Consider the following 17,870-nt stretch of genomic DNA (forward strand, 5'->3'; position numbering starts at 1 on the left):
CTTCTCACCACATGTTGGAACCCTGTTACTCAACAGAGCTCGTGTACATATATTGTGCTACTTAAACTTCAGAACAATCCTACGATATTGATCTTGTTATTCTCAAGAAATTGTAGCTCAAAAGACTATTAAATTTTGTAAATTGATAAATAGAAGAATTTTCAAATGGTTTGAATGTGACATATTTTACTTTGGGTTTAAGAGGTAGATATATGGTAAGTGAACAATGTCTACAAAACATGAGAAAAATAATTCAACTACTCTTATTTCATCACGTGGCATGCCAAGTGAGACATCATCAATTTTAAGATATGCCAGTATTTGATGTGCCATGGAGAATAGAAAAAATACTGTCAATTAAGTTATGTCATTTAAATTATGTTGATTATTCCTATTTCAATTACAGATGTTCTAACTTAAAAAGTCATGTCTGAGAATTGACAAATATAGCACTTCATTCAACTTTTATTTCATACCCTTAATGTACAAAACACTTGTTAAAGCTTGTTAGTTGTCTTAAGATGTAAGACAGTAAATGTGAATATATTTACACTACAATGTTGTCCATTTAGCAACCATCAACCGACCTAGAATTTGACCGTGTGGTGATTTATACCACTTGCCTCCGTGTGGTACGGACAACCTTCGAAAGATGTGAACTGGTTAGAAAGATCTTCCAAAATCATCGTGTGAAATTTGAAGAGAAAAACATAGCTCTGAATGGTGACTATGGAAAAGAGTTAGATGAAAGATGCCGACGGGTGTCTGAAGCTCCTTCTCTCCCTGTCGTGTTCATTGATGGCCATTATCTTGGGGTAAGAAAAATCATATTTTTATTGGACCAAACCAGTGTTGATAGAAATCTAAAAGCCTATGACAGGGAAACTTGCAACATAACTACCAGGACACTTGCTACTTTTGGAGTTCAAACCAGAGGGATCAAAGCACTTTCTGTATGGCAACTGTTTCTCCCTGCAGAAGTACTGTAAGATAAAATCAGAATGAAATTGCCTTTTTGAATAGGATATATTTAAAAAGCTTTTCAATTGATTTGAGTTTTGCATTGTGAAGTTTGACATGTGGGATAAACTATTTTTTTAGTAAGGCAAAAAAAAATAGAATATTTATAAGATATGTATTTTCGAATTCTTTTATACTACCATTATCCAATACTCAATTTCCTACCTAATGAACCTAAGATGACAGTCCTGAAATGAAATCAATAAGAAATGGGGCCTGGAGCCAGAATTTTATCTGCTTATTATTTAAAATTATGCTCGATTTTGGTAATGCAGCAGTGTGAGACACAAATTCAAGCTTACAGTAAGCAAAGAGAACTCCCAGAGCAGTAAGAAAACATGCCTGCTTCATTTTTCTTTGAATAAACTGTTAGTATAATAGTTCACATTGACTTGTGAACATGTTCAATTGGTAAGAAGCCCATGAAAGGACTCTGGAGAGGGCATTTTTGAAAGAGTCGGGGCAAAGACCAAAGGGACACCAGAGGTTGAGGGGGGTGGGACTGATTACATGATTGCTTATCAGAGAACAAAGACTGTCATATCTCAGAGTGATACTTGGATCTAGGTTTTTTTGTGCGTGTTTGGTGTTAACTTGCAGTTTTCAGCTAAGGTTAGAAAAATCCAGAAAAGGAAATACTCATATTTTGTTACAGGGAACTTCATATTCTCTTCATATTTTCACAGGGAACCTGTGTTCTGATATAGTCAGGAGCCATAGCTGTCAGAGGCAGCCTGTCATCTTATGGAAAGACAAAAGCAGAGAAGCCATGATTCAATAGCTTTGTTATTATGCAATATTACTTTCAACCAGAGCTGGATACAGACTACATTCTGAAGAGAAGAATTTTGATTTGAAGTGTTGAGCTTCTTTTATTATATTACAAGATAAACTCTTAGACCCCGCCCCCCCAAGCTATAACAATGGCAGTGGTAATGATAAATAATAATGATAAGACTACTAATAATACTATATTATACTGTCAACTTTACATGTGTCATCTCACCTAAGCCTTAGGACAGCCTTAGAAATCAACTCTCTGGCATACTGGTTAAGAGGCAAGACAGCCTTGAAATCAGACAGTCTTGTTTCAGATTCTTTCTCTGATGCTTTCATGTGATTCTGGGCAATTTATAAATCACTTTATGTCTTGGTTTCCTTATTTGTAAAATGAAAAGGATAGGATTTTTCTTACATTCCAATTGTGAGGCTTTTATACTTAATTCCTGTGCTTTAAACAAAGTTATATTTTCAATAAATATTAACAATTATTGTCACTGTTTTGTAAAAGACAGCAATAATTTCTTTATACCAAGTCACATAGCTGGTAAGTAGCAGGGCCAGACTCAATATTAGGTCTGTCCAACTCCCCAAACACTTGCTCTTTGGTATTTAACCTCAAAGAGAAGGATCTTTGATAATTTGTTTGCTGATACATTCTTAGCACCTACAAAGTCCTCAAAAACGTGTTGAATGGATGTATTAATGATTCTCTCTTGTCTCATAATCTTTCCTTCTCTCCCTAAGACATTCTTCCATAAGGAAATGATCTGATAAACTCCCCCATACAGAGGAGAATATCATTGATAAGCTTTGTGGGCTTTTGCCTTTTAACCCAGGAAAAATTCTTCTGACAGTGTAAGATATTTCTTATTATGGAATTTAAATTTCTGTGAAACTGCATAACTAAACTTGACGAGCGACCACCTGCTTCCACTAGTACAAGGTTAGCCTCTCCTGCTATACTGCTCTTGACCATGCTTATCTTCTCTCTGCTTCTGAGATGATATGACAGGCTGCAGTGCCTTTTCTGCTCTTTGTCTTGCAGTTGGAGGAGAGTGCAGCAAAGAAGGTAGGATGCAGATTTATTTCTCTGACGCTTTTGCTCTGGGATCACTTTATTATCACACACAGCACCCTAGAGGAGGAAAGATCACACAGGAGCTACCTTGTTGCTTCTAAAATTTGAAGTTAATGCTCTAAACTTGGAGAGAGGCCAGAGACAGTCAATTTTTTCCTGTTTTTCTTTCCCCCTTAAAGAAGGATAATTAATTCTAAATCTGTAATTCAAAATGGAGGTAAACACTCAAGAATAACTTATATAACAAATTCCCCTTCTACTACAGAAGCCTCTTTCTTAAAATTCCAGTGTGCAGTTGTAAATGGAAGGCATTTCTGGAATAGTAGAGACCTTTTGCTGCAGTATTCATGCATCTGAAATGGAAGGATGCCCTCTGCTGGAGTTTGGCATGTGGAGAAACATAATTTTTAGGGAGATAAAGAAGCTGATGTTGGTAATTTCCAATGTCTGTGACGTCTTAGTCACATGAAACCATTTGATTTAGTTTAAATTTAGATGAGTGAGAAAAATCAAGATGTATGAATCATCTGCATATTACAACTTTCTTTAAAGGGGGAGAGAGAGAGAAATAGAGTGACAGAGCAGGCCAGAGAATGAGTTAGAGACAGAAACAGAAATATAGGCATGTGAAAGCAGACTATAGGAGACAATGAAATGGAGTACAGAGAGCATGAGAACATTTTGCAGTTCCCTTATTTTGCTGCCATCATCGCCACTCAACCCAAGGTGGATGGTGCCAAAGGAATTTAGTTATTTTCATTGAAGGGAAGTTAAGAGAGTCCAATGGGCAAGAACAGAAAGATTGACAAGGATGCTGAGCTCTTTTTTCCTGATCACTCTCTTCTGCAACTAAACTAAAAACTAAAGATGAAAGCAATGCAATAGTCAAGGGGAAGAAATTACTTTAGAAAACAAATTTATAATGCTCTGTTGCAGGGGGTGGTGAGGGGAGGAGCAAGTTCAGCTTGGTACTTATTTAGGGCAGTTGTCCTGTTGTTTTGGCATCAGAACGCTTTCACACAAAATGATTGTGTTCTAACAGTTTAGACATAAATTATCTTAGAAATTCCCATAAAAAATAATTTAGAAATAATGTTTCGATTCTGAACCAGCCATAAAACTCTACAGTGGAAATCCACAAAACTCACACTGAAACTGGACTATGAAACACATAGAATGAACCTAAGTGGGGACTCTGGTAATAGAGAGAAAAACAGAAGAGCTATTGATTTAGGCAGATCTCTTAAAATAGCTGATATTGAGGTGTGACTGCTTGATAATTTTATAGCTATTTAAAGTATAATTTTATTCAATTTAAGAATGAAAGAATTATTATTAAACATAGTTTACAGACTAGGCATACAGACTCTAAGCATGCTTCTAGATAACACTTGCAAACCTCTGCAGAAATGGATCACCAAGGAAATCTGCCACAATCAGGAACTGGTCAGCTCTAGAAATTTGATGTTTTTGCCATGGTCCACACCAGCAAAATGGATGATTTTCTTTGTCCTTTCTACATAAATCTACTCCTAAGTAAAGTCTCAAGAGAATGTATCTGTGGTTACTAATGTTGCATATGAAAACTGAGGGAAAATGGGAAATATATTTTTTTGTTTTCTAGCCTGTACAGTATCCTCTACAGTATAGGAAGACATTCTAGGAGACTGGATTAGTTACTGAATGAGCTAAACCACAGTATCTTTCAGATATCCTGTTTTCATTTATTTTGATTTGTTTATTCAGCTTTATTGAGGTATAATTTACATATAATAAACTATACCCATTTAAAGTACACATTTTGATGAGTTTTGACAGATGTGTACACCCATGAATCTACCAACATATTCAAGATACAGAGCATTTCCATAACCTTCCAAATACTCCTCATGCCATTTGGCAGTCAGTCTCTTTCTCCATCCCCAGTCCCCTGGTTACCACTGATCTTTCTGTTGATATAGTTTTCTATTCCTCTAATGTCAGGGTAGTGATGAGTTCATCAAGTGAATTTGGAAGTACCCTACTCTCTATAGTTTTAATTTCTGGTGCTCTTTATGCCTTAGTGTAGAACCTTATGTCCATTTGACATCATTTCCCTTTTATCTAAAGGACTTCTTCTATACCACTATTGTAAAGTGGGCCTGCTGTAGATGAATTCCTTTAGATTTTTTATGTCTGAAAAATTTTTATGTCACCTTTGTTTTTAAACAATATTTTTTCTGGATATAGAATTCTAGATTGAAAGTTTGTTTTTTATCTTTCAATACTTTAGAGAAGTTGCTCGTTTACGTCTCATTTGCATTTCTTCTGATGAAAAATAATCTATTGTCATCCTTATCTTTTTTCCTGTGTATATACTATGTCTTTTCTCCCTCTCTGGCTACTTTTAAGATTTTTATTTATCACTAGATTTCAGAAACTTGATTATATCTCTTGCTGTAGTTTTCCTCATGTTTCAAGAATGTTGCTGAAACTCTTGACATCATGCCTGCATTCAAGGCAGGAAGGGAATGAAAAAGAAAAGAGAAGTGCATCCTACTTGAAAGAGCTCCCTTTTAGAGATATTTTTGGAAAACCCATCCAACTTCCGCTTGAATTTTATTTTCACTGTTAGTTGCAAAGTAAGCTAGAAATTGTGATCTTCCAGAGAGACACGTTGATAGGCTGAAAAAATCATTTTTTTCTTAGAAGAAAAGAGAGATCGTGGATGTTGTATAGGAAGTCAGTCTTGATATTTTAGCATTTAATTATAGAATTGATGAACTTAGACCTTCTCTTCCTTTTTTTTTTTTTGAAGTCATGTTCATCCCTTTTTGGTCATTTCCTTGATTATTAACAATTTCATCAGAGGTTTGAATGAGAAGAGAATCCCTTGAACATTCAAATTTACCCTTACTGTCTTGGATCTTATTTGTAGTCGACACAGTAAATGTTTTATCTTCAAACCTCCTAGTTCAAAGTCATGAAGTGTTTGTTCCTGGCCTGTTCACTCTACTTCAGAAAGTGCAGGGATAGAGAAGTTTGAAATTTAAACCTTAAGTTAGGCTCTTGGAATTTAAATTAAGCAATACTTTCTCATATGATTGCTTTTTGTTCTTTTTTCCTGAATAATTGAGGAGAGTTTTTAATGGCAACAATAATAGCAATAATAATAAAGGCTTACTTGAATGCTAAGCTTTTTAATACATTGTCTTTTACATTTTAAAATAATACTGTGAATAGTACTATTATCATTTATCAGATGAAAATTTTGTACCTGAAGAAAAATAAGGCTTATCCAAATTAAGAAACTGTTTAAATGCCTTCATATCACAAGTGGCATAATTGGGATTCGAATTTAGGTGTGTCTGACTCTAGAGCTTGAACTATTTAAAATACAGGCCACAAGTTCCTTAACCCTCAGCTTTAGTGGCTTTCAGTTCCACTCTTGGAATTACCAGCATATTTACATCCTGAATTACTTCATCACTTGAAACCACTCCACATTCAAGATCTTGAACTTAGAAGTGTCTTGCTCTGGCCATAGTTTTCTGTTCTTTAGTCTCTTTCCTTTGTCTCTGTATTTAATTTATTCTATCATCATAGGTATTGTTTATCCTTCCCTCCTTTTCATTTCTCTCAGCTTATAGTCACAATTTTGGTTTCATTTGTTCCCCTACCTTATCGTATTCAGGAATATAATAATATCCAGTCCGTTATTGCTTGATAAACAAGCTCTCTTGACTTTCCAAGCCATGGATTGGAACAAACCATAGTCAAAGTTCAGGCTCTATGATGGAAGTAGCTGTATCAGTTGAGTTTGCTATATAACAAACCACCCCAAAACTTAGTGGCTTATGACAATTAGTTTGTAGATTGAAATGTTGGCTGGGTTGGCTGCTCTTTGTGGTCTGTTGGTGGCCTGGCTAGAGCTAAGTAGTCTAGGATGGCTTGAATTACATATGTGAAAATTGGCTCCTCTGAAGGCTTCTCTAGCAAATTAGCCAGGAGATTTTAAATGGTGGCAAAGTAGTTCCTAGCAGTGAAAGAGGGCAAGCCCTAATGCTCAAGTACATTTTAAACCTCTGCCTGTGTCACATTTGTTTTTTTTTCCATTTACTATCGCAAGTCCATGATCACGTCCAGATTCAAGATGGAGAGAACAAACTCCAGCTCTAGATGGGTGGACAACTAATGTCATGTTGTAGAGTGTCCATACAGTGAGGCATGAACAAAATGGGGGCAAATATCATGACAGTCTACCAAAGTGCAGAACTTTGATGTCATCTAATCTTGGCTTTTTGCTAGGACCAGTGTGCTCACTGCCATTTTCATGTTGGAGGATAGCATACTTTTACCAAAGCCAGTTAATTATGCTTCGATATTACACATGCCAATGAAATTTGTTTGTAGAAGTTTGGCAGTCAAAGCACAGTAAGGAACTAAATCAAAGTACCAACTCTCTCTCAAATTTCCCGAGCCATACATCATCATCTTGTTCCTCCAGCTATACTGTAGCATCACCAGTAGCATCTTGTGATATCCTTGGTCCACTGACCAAATTTTCACCTCAGCTTTGCTGATTTGTTTGGCTGTCACCTTGTACTCACAGAAGAGATGCAGCAGCGCTATGATTATAGTTTTTTCATCTCATATTTTCAGTGCTGCAGTTAATTCAATGACATGAAAAGTCATTAGTAGTAAGTACCTTAAAACCTGTTTATGCACAATTCAACTTTCACTCCAATAACTTAAGAGTTCATTAAATAGAGAGAACTTTTGAGGCATGTAGATATTGAGTATTTCTAAATTATAGGCCCAAGGAAAACTTTACTCACAAATTTAAATCTATTGTCTCATTTGCCCAAGACCTTGCCACTTTCAGTATTGTCTGATATAATTATCTGTATGGCAGGATACTTGTAAAGTGTCTGGTAGGTCCATTGTTTAATGATTTGTGTAATATGTCAAAACCTGAGTCTTAAATTTGGTGCTTTGGACTTGAACACTATAAAGTATAAATTAGTTGTGTCTATTTGTGACTTGGCCACTAATTAAAAGAAGCTATAGAACATGCCACTTAATAAAGGGCTCCAGGAGCCAGTTTTCCTATATCCCAAGTTAGATGTAAATAGTTATTTTCAGCCTGATTAAAAAGAAAATACATCTGTGCATAATTGGTGTTTTTTATTAGGATTTAAAGACATAATGTAAAGTATTCAAGATCTTTTTTTAAGCCTAGAAAATGCATAAAAATAAATTGATTTATCATTTTATAAGTAAGTGAAAATTAATAGAAATTTTAATAAGCATCCTTTTAATAGAACTCTAATAGAACTAATTAGAACTTTCTAATAGCAGTATCTCAGTAAGGAAAAGCTTTGGTTAGAATTGAACTCTATTTCTGTTATGAGCATAGAGGTTTAGTATCCTTTCAACCACCAGAGGTCTCTCACAATATAAGAAAACATTAAATAAAAAAATAAATAAAAGTAGAAGAAATCATTTGCGCTATACCTTTCTTTAGAGCTCAATTAAAATGAAATGTCTTAAATGTCTTAGAAACTTTGTTTCTAATCCCTATTTCCTTTTAGGGAAAGAAAAATATAGGAGGAACAATTTTCAATTGACTTTTCAAAAACTTAAAACAAATGTAATAAATATTTTACTATTTGGAGGCCTAATTCTGAACCAAATGTTTATACCATTCATTTATATTTTCCCTGGGAAAAAATAAATGGAAAGTGCATGTATTTTCTGGGAGAGTTTTTGGCCCTTAAGACCTATTTTTCTATTTTGTTAGAAAGATCTAGTTTGTTACCATGATATTATATATGATTACAACTAAGCAAACATCTCAGATGGGGATTCAACAAAGTAAATAGCTCTCAAGCCAAGTAGCAGGTTTCTTTCTGCTTAGGTAGGAGGATACATTGTGTTGTGGTTTTGTTTTGTTTTTAATCACTCCTCAGGCTCCCAGTTTGGTTGAGCTCAGCCCAAGACAGCCTCCCTCCAAAAACAACAATTAAGGTAAAGACTTGACCATATGTTTGGTCCTGATGGTGTTTATTCTCTGGATTAGATTCAAAGAATGAATAGAATGAATAATATGAAGGAAACCACCTGTATAGCAATGAGGCCTGAAGTGCTGACACATGGGGCTCATCTTTGGGTATAATCTAGATCAACCCTAAAGGAAATCAACAAGTCAGTCCCCAGGGGCCAGTATGTCCTCTTTGGATAAATATCTATTCAAGTCTTCTGTCCATTATTTAATCGGATTGTTTTGTTGTTGTTGTTGTTGGGTTGTACAAGTTCTTTATAAATTTTGGATATTAAAAGATGAGATGTATAGTAGGCAAATATGTTCTCCCATTCAGTAGATTGCCTTTTCATTTTATTGCTGGTTTCCTTTGCTATGCAAAACCTTTTTAGTTTAATGTAGTCTTATTTGTTTATTTTTTCTTTTGTTTCTCTTGTCCAAGGAGATATATCAGAAAAAATTACTAATAGCAATATCAGAGCATTTACTGCCTGTTTTCTTATAGCAGTTTAATAGTTTCTGGTCTCACAGTTAAGTCTTTAATTCATTTTGAGTTTATTTTTGTATAGGGCATATCTGTCTAGTTTTGCATGTATCTGTCTAGTTTTCCCAACACCATTTATTCAAGGGACTGCCTTTACACCATTGTATATTCTTGTCTCCATTGTCATAGATTAAATGACCATCTAGGTGTGGATGTATTTCTGGGCTCTCTATTCTGTTCTACTGATCAATGTGTCTGTTTTTTTTATGCCAGTATCATGCTGTTTTGATTACTCTAGCCTTGTAGTATAGTTTGATATTAGGTAGTGAGATACCTCCAACTTTGTTCTTTCCCAAGATTGCCATGGCTATCGAAAATCTTTTAAAATTTTTTAAATTATTTGTTCTAGTTCTATGAAAAATGCCATTGGTATTTTAATAGGGATTGCATTAAATCTATACATTGCTTTGGGTAGTATGGCCATTTTAACGATGTTATTTTTTCCTACCCATGAACACAATGTATGCTTCCATTTATTTGTATTTTCTTTAATTTCTTTTTACAATGACATAATTTTCCAAGTATAGGTCTTTTACCTTCTGGGTTGTTTCGATTCCTAGGCATTATGTTTTTGATGCAATGGTAAATGTGATTTTCTTAATTTCTCTTTCTGATAGTTCATCATAAAAATGCAACTGATTTCTGAATATTAATTTTGTATCCTGCTACTTTACTGAATTCATCCATCAGTTCTAACAGTTTTTGGTGGAATCTTTAGGGTTCTCTCTATCTATATAGTATCATGTCATCTGCCATTAATGGCAGTTTTACTTCTTCCTTTCCTATTTGGATGCTTTTTATTTCTTTTTCTAATCTGATTGCTGTAGCTATGACTTCCAATACTATATTGAATAAAAGTGGCGAAAGCAGGTGTCCTTGTCTTGTTCCTGATCTTAAGGAAAATGCTTTTAGCTTTTTCCAGTTGAGTATGTTAGCTGTAGGTTTGTCATATGTGGCTTTTATGTTGAGGTATGTTCCCTCTATTCCCACTTTGCTGAGAGTTTTTATCGTAAATGGATTCTGGATTTTATCTAATGCTTTTTCTGCATCTATCGATATGATCATACGATTTTTATTTTTCAATTTGTTAATGTGGTGTATTATATTAATTGACTTGTGGATATTGTACCAATCTTGCATCCCAGGAATAAACCCAACTTGATCATGGTGTATGATATTTTTAATGTATTGCCGAATTCAGTTTGTTAATATTTTGTCGAGGATTTTTGCATCAATGTTCATCAGGGATATCAACCTATAGTTTTCATTTTTTTGTACTGTCTTTGTCTGGTTTTAAAATCAAGGTAATGGTAGCTTCATAAAAAGAGTTAAGAAGTCTTCCTGCCTCTTTTTTGGAATAGTATGAGATGAATAGTTATTAATTCTTCTTTGTTTGGTAAAATTCACCTATGAAGCCATTTGGTCCAGGACTTTTGTTTTTTAGAAGTTTTGGATTACTGATTCAATTTTATTGGTGGCAATCGGTTAGTTCAGATTTCCTGTTTCTTCTTGACTCAGTCTTGGGAGATTGCGTGTTTCCAGGAATGTATCTATTTTTCCATATTGTTCAATTTGTTGGCATATAATTGCTCATAGTATTTTCTTATAATCCTTTCTATTTCTGTGGAGTGCATAGTTATTTCTCTTTCATTTCTGATTTTATTTATTTGGGTCCTCTCTCTTTTTTTCTTGATGAATCTGATTAAAGGTCTAACGATTTTGTTTATTTTTTCAAGAAATCAGCTTTTGATTTCATTGATCTTTTGTATTGTTTTTCTAGACCATATTTCATTTATTTCTGTACTACTCTTTATTATTTCTTTTTTAGTAATCACTTTGGATTTTGTTTGCTGTTCTTTTTCTAGTTCTTTTAAAGGTAAGGTTAGATTGTTTATTTGAGATTTTTGTTGTTTCTTGAGGTAGGCCTGTAATGCTATGAATTTCCCTCTTAGGACTGTTTTCTCTGTGTCTCATAGATTTTGAGTCATTTTGTTTTTAATTTCATTTGTCTCTAGGTATGTTTTGATCTCTTCCTTGATTTCATTGTTAACCCATTCATTGCTTAGTAGCATGTTGTTTAACCTCCATGTATTTGTGTATTTTCTAGTTGTTTTTTTTTCCTTGTAATTGATTTCTAGTTTCATACCATTGTGGTTGGAGAAGACACTTAATATGATTTAAATCTTAAATTTATTGAGATGTGTTTTGTGGCCTAATGGTCTATCCTTGAAAATGTTCCATGTGCACTTGAGAAGAATATATTCTGCTGTTTTGAGTTGAAACACTCTGAAAATATCAATTATATCCATCTGGTCTAGAGTGTCATTTAATGTCGTTATTTCTTTATTAATCTTCTGTCTGTCCATTGGTGGTAATGGTATGTTAAAATCTGCTGCTATGAGTGTATTACTGTCACACTCTCCTTTTATGTTGGTCAATAATTGCTTTATATATGTAGGTGGTCCTATGTTGGGTTCATATATGTTTACTAGGGTTATATCCGTTTGTTGTATTGTTACCTTTACCATTATGTAATGCCTTTCTTTGTCTTTTATTATATCCTTTGTTTTAAAGTCTATTTTGTCTGATAAAAGTATTGCTACCCTAGCTTATTTTTCATTTTCATTTGCATGAAATATCTTCTTCTTCTTCTTTTTTTTAAATCTCTTTACCTTTAGTCTGTGTGTGCCATTTGATCTGAGGTGGGTCACTTATAGACAGCATATGTATGGGTCTTATTTTCTTATCCATTTAGTTACCTTATATCTTTTGATTGGAACACTTAATCCATTTACATTTAAAGTGATTATTAATAGGTATATAGTTATTGCCATTTTATTATTCGTATTTATGGTCCCCTCTTCTCTTTTTTACAGAAGTCCCCTTAACATTTACTGTAATTCTGGCTTGTTGGTGATGAATTCCTTTAGATTTTTCCTGTCTGGGAAGCTCTTTATCTCACCTTCAATTTTGATTGATAGCCTTGCTGTGTAGAGTAGTCTTGGTTGTAGGTTCTTATTTATCATCACTTTGTACATTTTGTACCTATCCCTTTTGGCCTACAAAGTTTCTGTTGAAAAGTCAGCTGATGTTTTTATGGGAGTACCCTTGTAAGTCACTAGCTGCCTTTCTTTTGCTGCTTTTAGGAATCTTTCTTTGTCTCCAACCTTTGGCATTTTAATGATGATATACCTTTGTGTGAGTCTGTTTGGGCTACTATTGTTCAGGACTCTCTACACTCCTTGGACTTGTATGTCGATTTCCTTTGCCAGGTCATGGAAGTTTTCTGTCATTATTTCTTTAAATAAGTTTTCAATCCCTTGCTCTCTCTCTTCAACTTCTGGTACCCCTATGATGCAATGTTGGTACATTTGATATTGTCCCGGAGGTCTCTTAAACCTTCCTCATTTTTTAAAATTCTTTTTTCTTTTTCTGTTCCTATTTGGTGTTTTCTTCTACCTTATCTTCCAACTCACTGATTAGGTCCTCTGCTTCATCTAATCTGCCGTTGAATCCTTCTAGTGTATTCTTCATTTTGGTTATTATATTCTTCATTTCTGACTTGTTCTTCATGGATTCTATGTCTTTTTTAATACTTACTATCTCTCCACTGAAGTCCTTACTGAGATGATCTATATTCTCCCTAACTTCATTGAGCATTCTTATAACCAGTGTTTTATACTCTATCTCTGGTAGGTTGCTTGCCTCCATTTAGTTTAGTTTTTTTATTGGTTTTCTCCTGTCATTTTATTTGCAGCATGTTTCTTTGTTTTCTCATTTTAGTTGCCTCTCTGTGTTTATTTCTATGTATTAGGAAGATTTATTACATCTTCCTGCCTTGGCCAGGTGGCCTTATGTAGTATGTGTCTTGTCTGGCCCAATGGTGCAGTCTCCCTGATCACCTGCTCCAGGGACTCTGGGCATGTTCATTGTGTGGTTGTGTGTATTCTCCTGCTGTAGCTAAGCCTTGATTGTTGTTAGCACATCAGTGGATGGGATTGACTCTTGTGCTGACTGCCTGTGTAGATTGACCATGCCCACAGTGTATGAGCTGTTGTGTGGATGCTGACCCCCCAAAATGGGATTTATCCCAGCAGTCTCATGTACCTGTTGAGACTACACTTTGGGTGTGCCACTTATGGGGCTAGTTAAGTGGTGCTCTATTGTGGTCTGATGCCAACTTTTGGACGTGTTGGTTCTGTGACTCCTTGGGAGGGGCTCATATGTAGGCCAAGTTCAGCTGCTGCCTTTGATTGCTTGGGACTACTTGGTAGGAGCTGTAAAGTGAACTGCAGATAGTTGTTGCCTGTATTGGATCTGGAGGCAAGTCGGGGAGACCATGCTATGAACTAAGATTGGTTATCCCCAGTACAAAGCCGGGGGAAGCTCATCAAAAGGACCAGTGTATCTCAAGGCCTGGAGCTGCCTGCCTGCTGCCCATATGACTCCACAACTGTGAGAGCCTTTGGGTGGTATGCAAGTTGCGTGGGGTGGGAACCCAGGGTTTGATCAGGGTAAGGTGAATGAATTTCACTTGGCCATTGCAGAGTCAGGTTGCATGCCAGTGCTGAATCTATGACTTCCTGTAAAAGTTTCAGATCGCAGCAAAGCCAGCCACTGTCCTCCTCAGGCCTCAGAATCCCGTGATCCACCGAAAAGATATTGCAGCTTGGGCTGGCACCAGTGATTCACCACCAAAAGTGTCCCCTGAAATGGGTCATCTGCACACGGGCCATGTGAGCCGAGGGCTGCTGCCTGCCAATAAATATGCAGCCTAGGGAAGCTGTAGGGTGGGGATGGCTGGCTGGCAATGGGCCATGGGGACAATTTGTGGGCTGGGCGGAGTGGGGCCTAGGGGTATAGCAGCTGATCTCACTGAGCCAATGCAGCTTCAGAATTGGCCACGCTAGGGGAGGGAGGGTTCAACACAGGCAAGATGGTGCTTGCAGACTGCCCCAGAGGGGAGCCCAATAAAGGAGCAAAGGCAGCTGACCCTCCAGTCCTTGCCCCAGCAACACACAAACCAGTCTTTGCCCATATGTTTCCCCTACCTCTGAAGCTACTGACCCTCCACCAGAACACTGGGTGAATGCCTATGAGCAAGTAAGACTGAGCATAGGCTCTTTAATGTGATGTCTGGGTTTTCAGGTTTTTTCCTTCTCACTCAGATGACCAGAGTCCTCAGAGGTTTTTACAGTCATATTTTGTGGAAGCTCCTCTCTCTGGGACTGTAACCCTGGGCTGGGGATTTACTGTGTGGGTCTAGGGACCCTTATTCCTTCATGGGGTCCTCTCTTTGATTCTTTCCAATAAGGTATGATTCAGTTCAGTTCTGGGAAAGATCTAGGTGATGAAATGCAGGATAAAAGAACTCTAGGGAATCACAAAGTTTTTGTGAAGGAATAACAGGTCACCTAGATCTCTGTAAATGTTAGTACCTAAGGAAAAAGTTATGAGCCTTCTCTGACATACAGCTCAGCCCCATGCATGTATTGTACCTGGTATTTTTGCTATCTATCTTTGACTGTGGCTGCCCAGTCACAAGCCTCAAAGGCATTAGAATCCACTGAGGTCAGGAGAGCTACTTCTCTTTGGGGTCCTCAGATGTCACACAGTTTTTGAAGTGTACTATGTGCTGGCACTTGAAATGACTTAAGCCTGAGTTTCTGTATTTTGTTTTTCCCTCAAATGAGTCAGGAGAATTTAAACATGTAGTAAAGAATATGAGAACGTGGTTTGAAAAACCTGAGTGTTGGAAAGTGCTATCTCGGTTGTGGGAATGCTTGCTGAGAATCCTGGCTCCACTCTGTCTACTATGTTTTGTCCCTGGGGTAAACAGGGCAAGATCTACATTTTTCAGATTTTTATAAGTCAGAATGAGAAATAAATCAATTCTATTTTGTCACTGACTGAAAACATTGGTGCAGAATAACACCAAAACTCAGTTCTTTCTCAGGAAGAGAATGCAATAAAAATAACAATATGATTTTTTCTGAAGATGCTAAGTTCAGTCTACTCTTTCACTTTGGTAGTGCAGAACTCATGTTAAAGCGAGATTATTCACAACAAAAATTCTTTCAAGCTTGCTTTTTTCCTATGTTCAAAATCATATATTTAAAAATGTATTATAATTTGTAGTATAATAAATTATTAGAAAATTAGGATTGAAAATATAATTGATCGTTATATATTTTTTGTTTTATATATATGTATATATATATTTGTAGAAAAAGACTTGGTTCATCTTCCTGAACATTTCTTTTTTTATTAATTAATTAATTTTTATGGTGACATTGGTTAACTAAATATTTCTTTATCATTGATTAGTTTAATATTTTTGAAATGACCAATTAACAAATGAATAATGTGTGTGCCAAGCTTTTTGGAGGACTTAGTAGCAATATAAACTATGAGGTTTGCATGCCAGAAACTTGCAGTAAGACTTCAAAGACAAGAGTATATATGGAGTATTGTATATCATATAGTTTATTTTTCTAAATTATAAGTGCTATAGGACATCAGAGGAGAAAAAGATAAATGAAAGACTTTAGAAGTTATTCTAAAAGACTTCTCGCGCTCTTAGAATTTCATTCTTTCATAATACATCTCTCCATACACCTAACTTAACTTTCTGAGTGACCTGAACACATTAACTAAGCACTCTACATCAGTTTTCACATCTATAAAAGAGGAATATTTGTATATGCTTCACAGGATTTTTTAAAGGTATTGTTTTAAGCAAAGAAAATACAAAAATGATAACATCACAACATCTGCCCACAAGGAACTCACAGTTAACGTGGAGGTAGACACAGAAACAAACGTCTCACAGTATGAAGGTACAGTAAAATAAATAAGTACTGTCAGTATATCCTGACATCTAGAAGACATTTAATGTAACTGCCTGAGATACTTTGAAGATCTAACTGAAGATAAAATGCTCAGGTGGATCTTAAAGGTGACTTGAAGTTCATAAAGTGGGCAAAGGCAGTAGCAGGGACAAAATAGGTGAATGTGCAAACTCATGGAGATAGCAGTGTAGTATAATTAGAGTATAAAATGAGTTTTAGTTGTCAATTTTTTTTGTAACAAGTCACCCCAAAACTTTGTTAAAACAATTTATTATTTTTCGCAATTTCATGGGTTAACTGTACTCAGCTGGAGGATTCTTCTTTTCCATGTGGCATCTGTTGGGACCACTTAGAAGTTCTAGAACATCATTTTCCACACTTCCTGTTGGTCAAGACAAGTCATAAACCTGGATTCAAGGTGAGGGGATAGACCCCACCTCTTGATGGGTAAAGTGACATATGTCTGCAGGGAAGGAAATAAGTGATGGTGGCCATTATTGGAGATTATCTATTAAAGTGTAGATAGGGCGTTGTGGGAAATACGATTAGAAAGGTTGCTGGAGCTAGTTAATGGAGTAATTTATTAGACAATGTGCTTTTATGTGTTGCTAATTGGCTTGCTTGTGGACTTCCAGAGCTAGACTAAAAGGAATTTAGGGTCTCCATAATGATGAAATCTTTTTTAATGATTTTATAAACTTTTTTGACACATAACACGTATTTTTCATCTTTTCCCTGCTGTCAACAATTTAGGCTCACCATTGTAGAAAATAGTACAATAAACATCTTTGTGAATGTAATTTGTATATTGTTAGACTATCTTTCTTTTTAGAGAAGTTTCCAAAACTGAGATAATTGAGGCCAAAGGTACAAACATTTTAATGTAATTCAGATTTGGAGCAAAGAACATGAACATTTTGGTATAATCAGGACTTGAGCTGTTGGTGTTGTATGCCCACTATCTTGACTATCTAGTTAAATTTGATTATAAATTTACAACTTTATATGGCTTATAACAATGAAAATCCTTCATATTATTTCCATGAATTTATTTTTACCTCTGTGCTGTTAGGCTTATGTGGGCTATCTCTGTTTCATCTTGTAATAGCCTAGATGCAGAATGTTATTGCTTTTCATTATAAATCTATTATATCAAATCATATCAGGATTTTGTTATGTGTATATAGAAAGGTAAGTATGCACCATAGCTTTATTTCTTCTTGAAGATATAATTCCCCTTTCTTTCTCATCTTCCTACTCCTTCCAGAGCAATAAGTAAGGTTTTCCTCCTATCTCTTAAAAGAGTTCAACAAAGAACTAGGTCTCTTAGACTATTATCTAGGTCTCTTAGACTATTATCTTCTTTTTGCAAACACTTATTAATATATATTTTCTACCAAATATAGTTTCTTTTCTAAAAGAAACTCTGGTTGCAGGTTTGCTATCTTTTTATATTTATGTTCTAAATGTTTTCAAGATGATGCAAAGTTTTTATTTAATAATAGAAGAAAAACTTCATCGTCTTCAAGTTGAGCATAGTCTATTACTAGTTCTAATATTTTTCTGCCTTTA

The 17,870-nt window shown here is 35.4% G+C and overlaps 1 protein-coding gene across 1 annotated transcript in view; it reads left to right on the top strand.

Moving 5' to 3' along the window:
- The window catches only part of GRXCR1 (glutaredoxin and cysteine rich domain containing 1), a 118,331-nt gene that overhangs the window by 50,827 nt on the left and 49,634 nt on the right, over positions 1-17,870 (top strand). Inside the window, exon 2 of the mRNA XM_011362797.2 lies at positions 573-815. Within this exon, the coding sequence (XP_011361099.1) occupies positions 573-815 (243 nt within the window). The remainder of the gene's footprint in view (positions 1-572; positions 816-17,870) is intronic.

Source organism: Pteropus vampyrus, unplaced genomic scaffold (genome assembly GCF_000151845.1).
Source record: "Pteropus vampyrus isolate Shadow unplaced genomic scaffold, Pvam_2.0 Scaffold79, whole genome shotgun sequence".
Taxonomy (NCBI): Eukaryota; Metazoa; Chordata; class Mammalia; order Chiroptera; family Pteropodidae; genus Pteropus; species Pteropus vampyrus.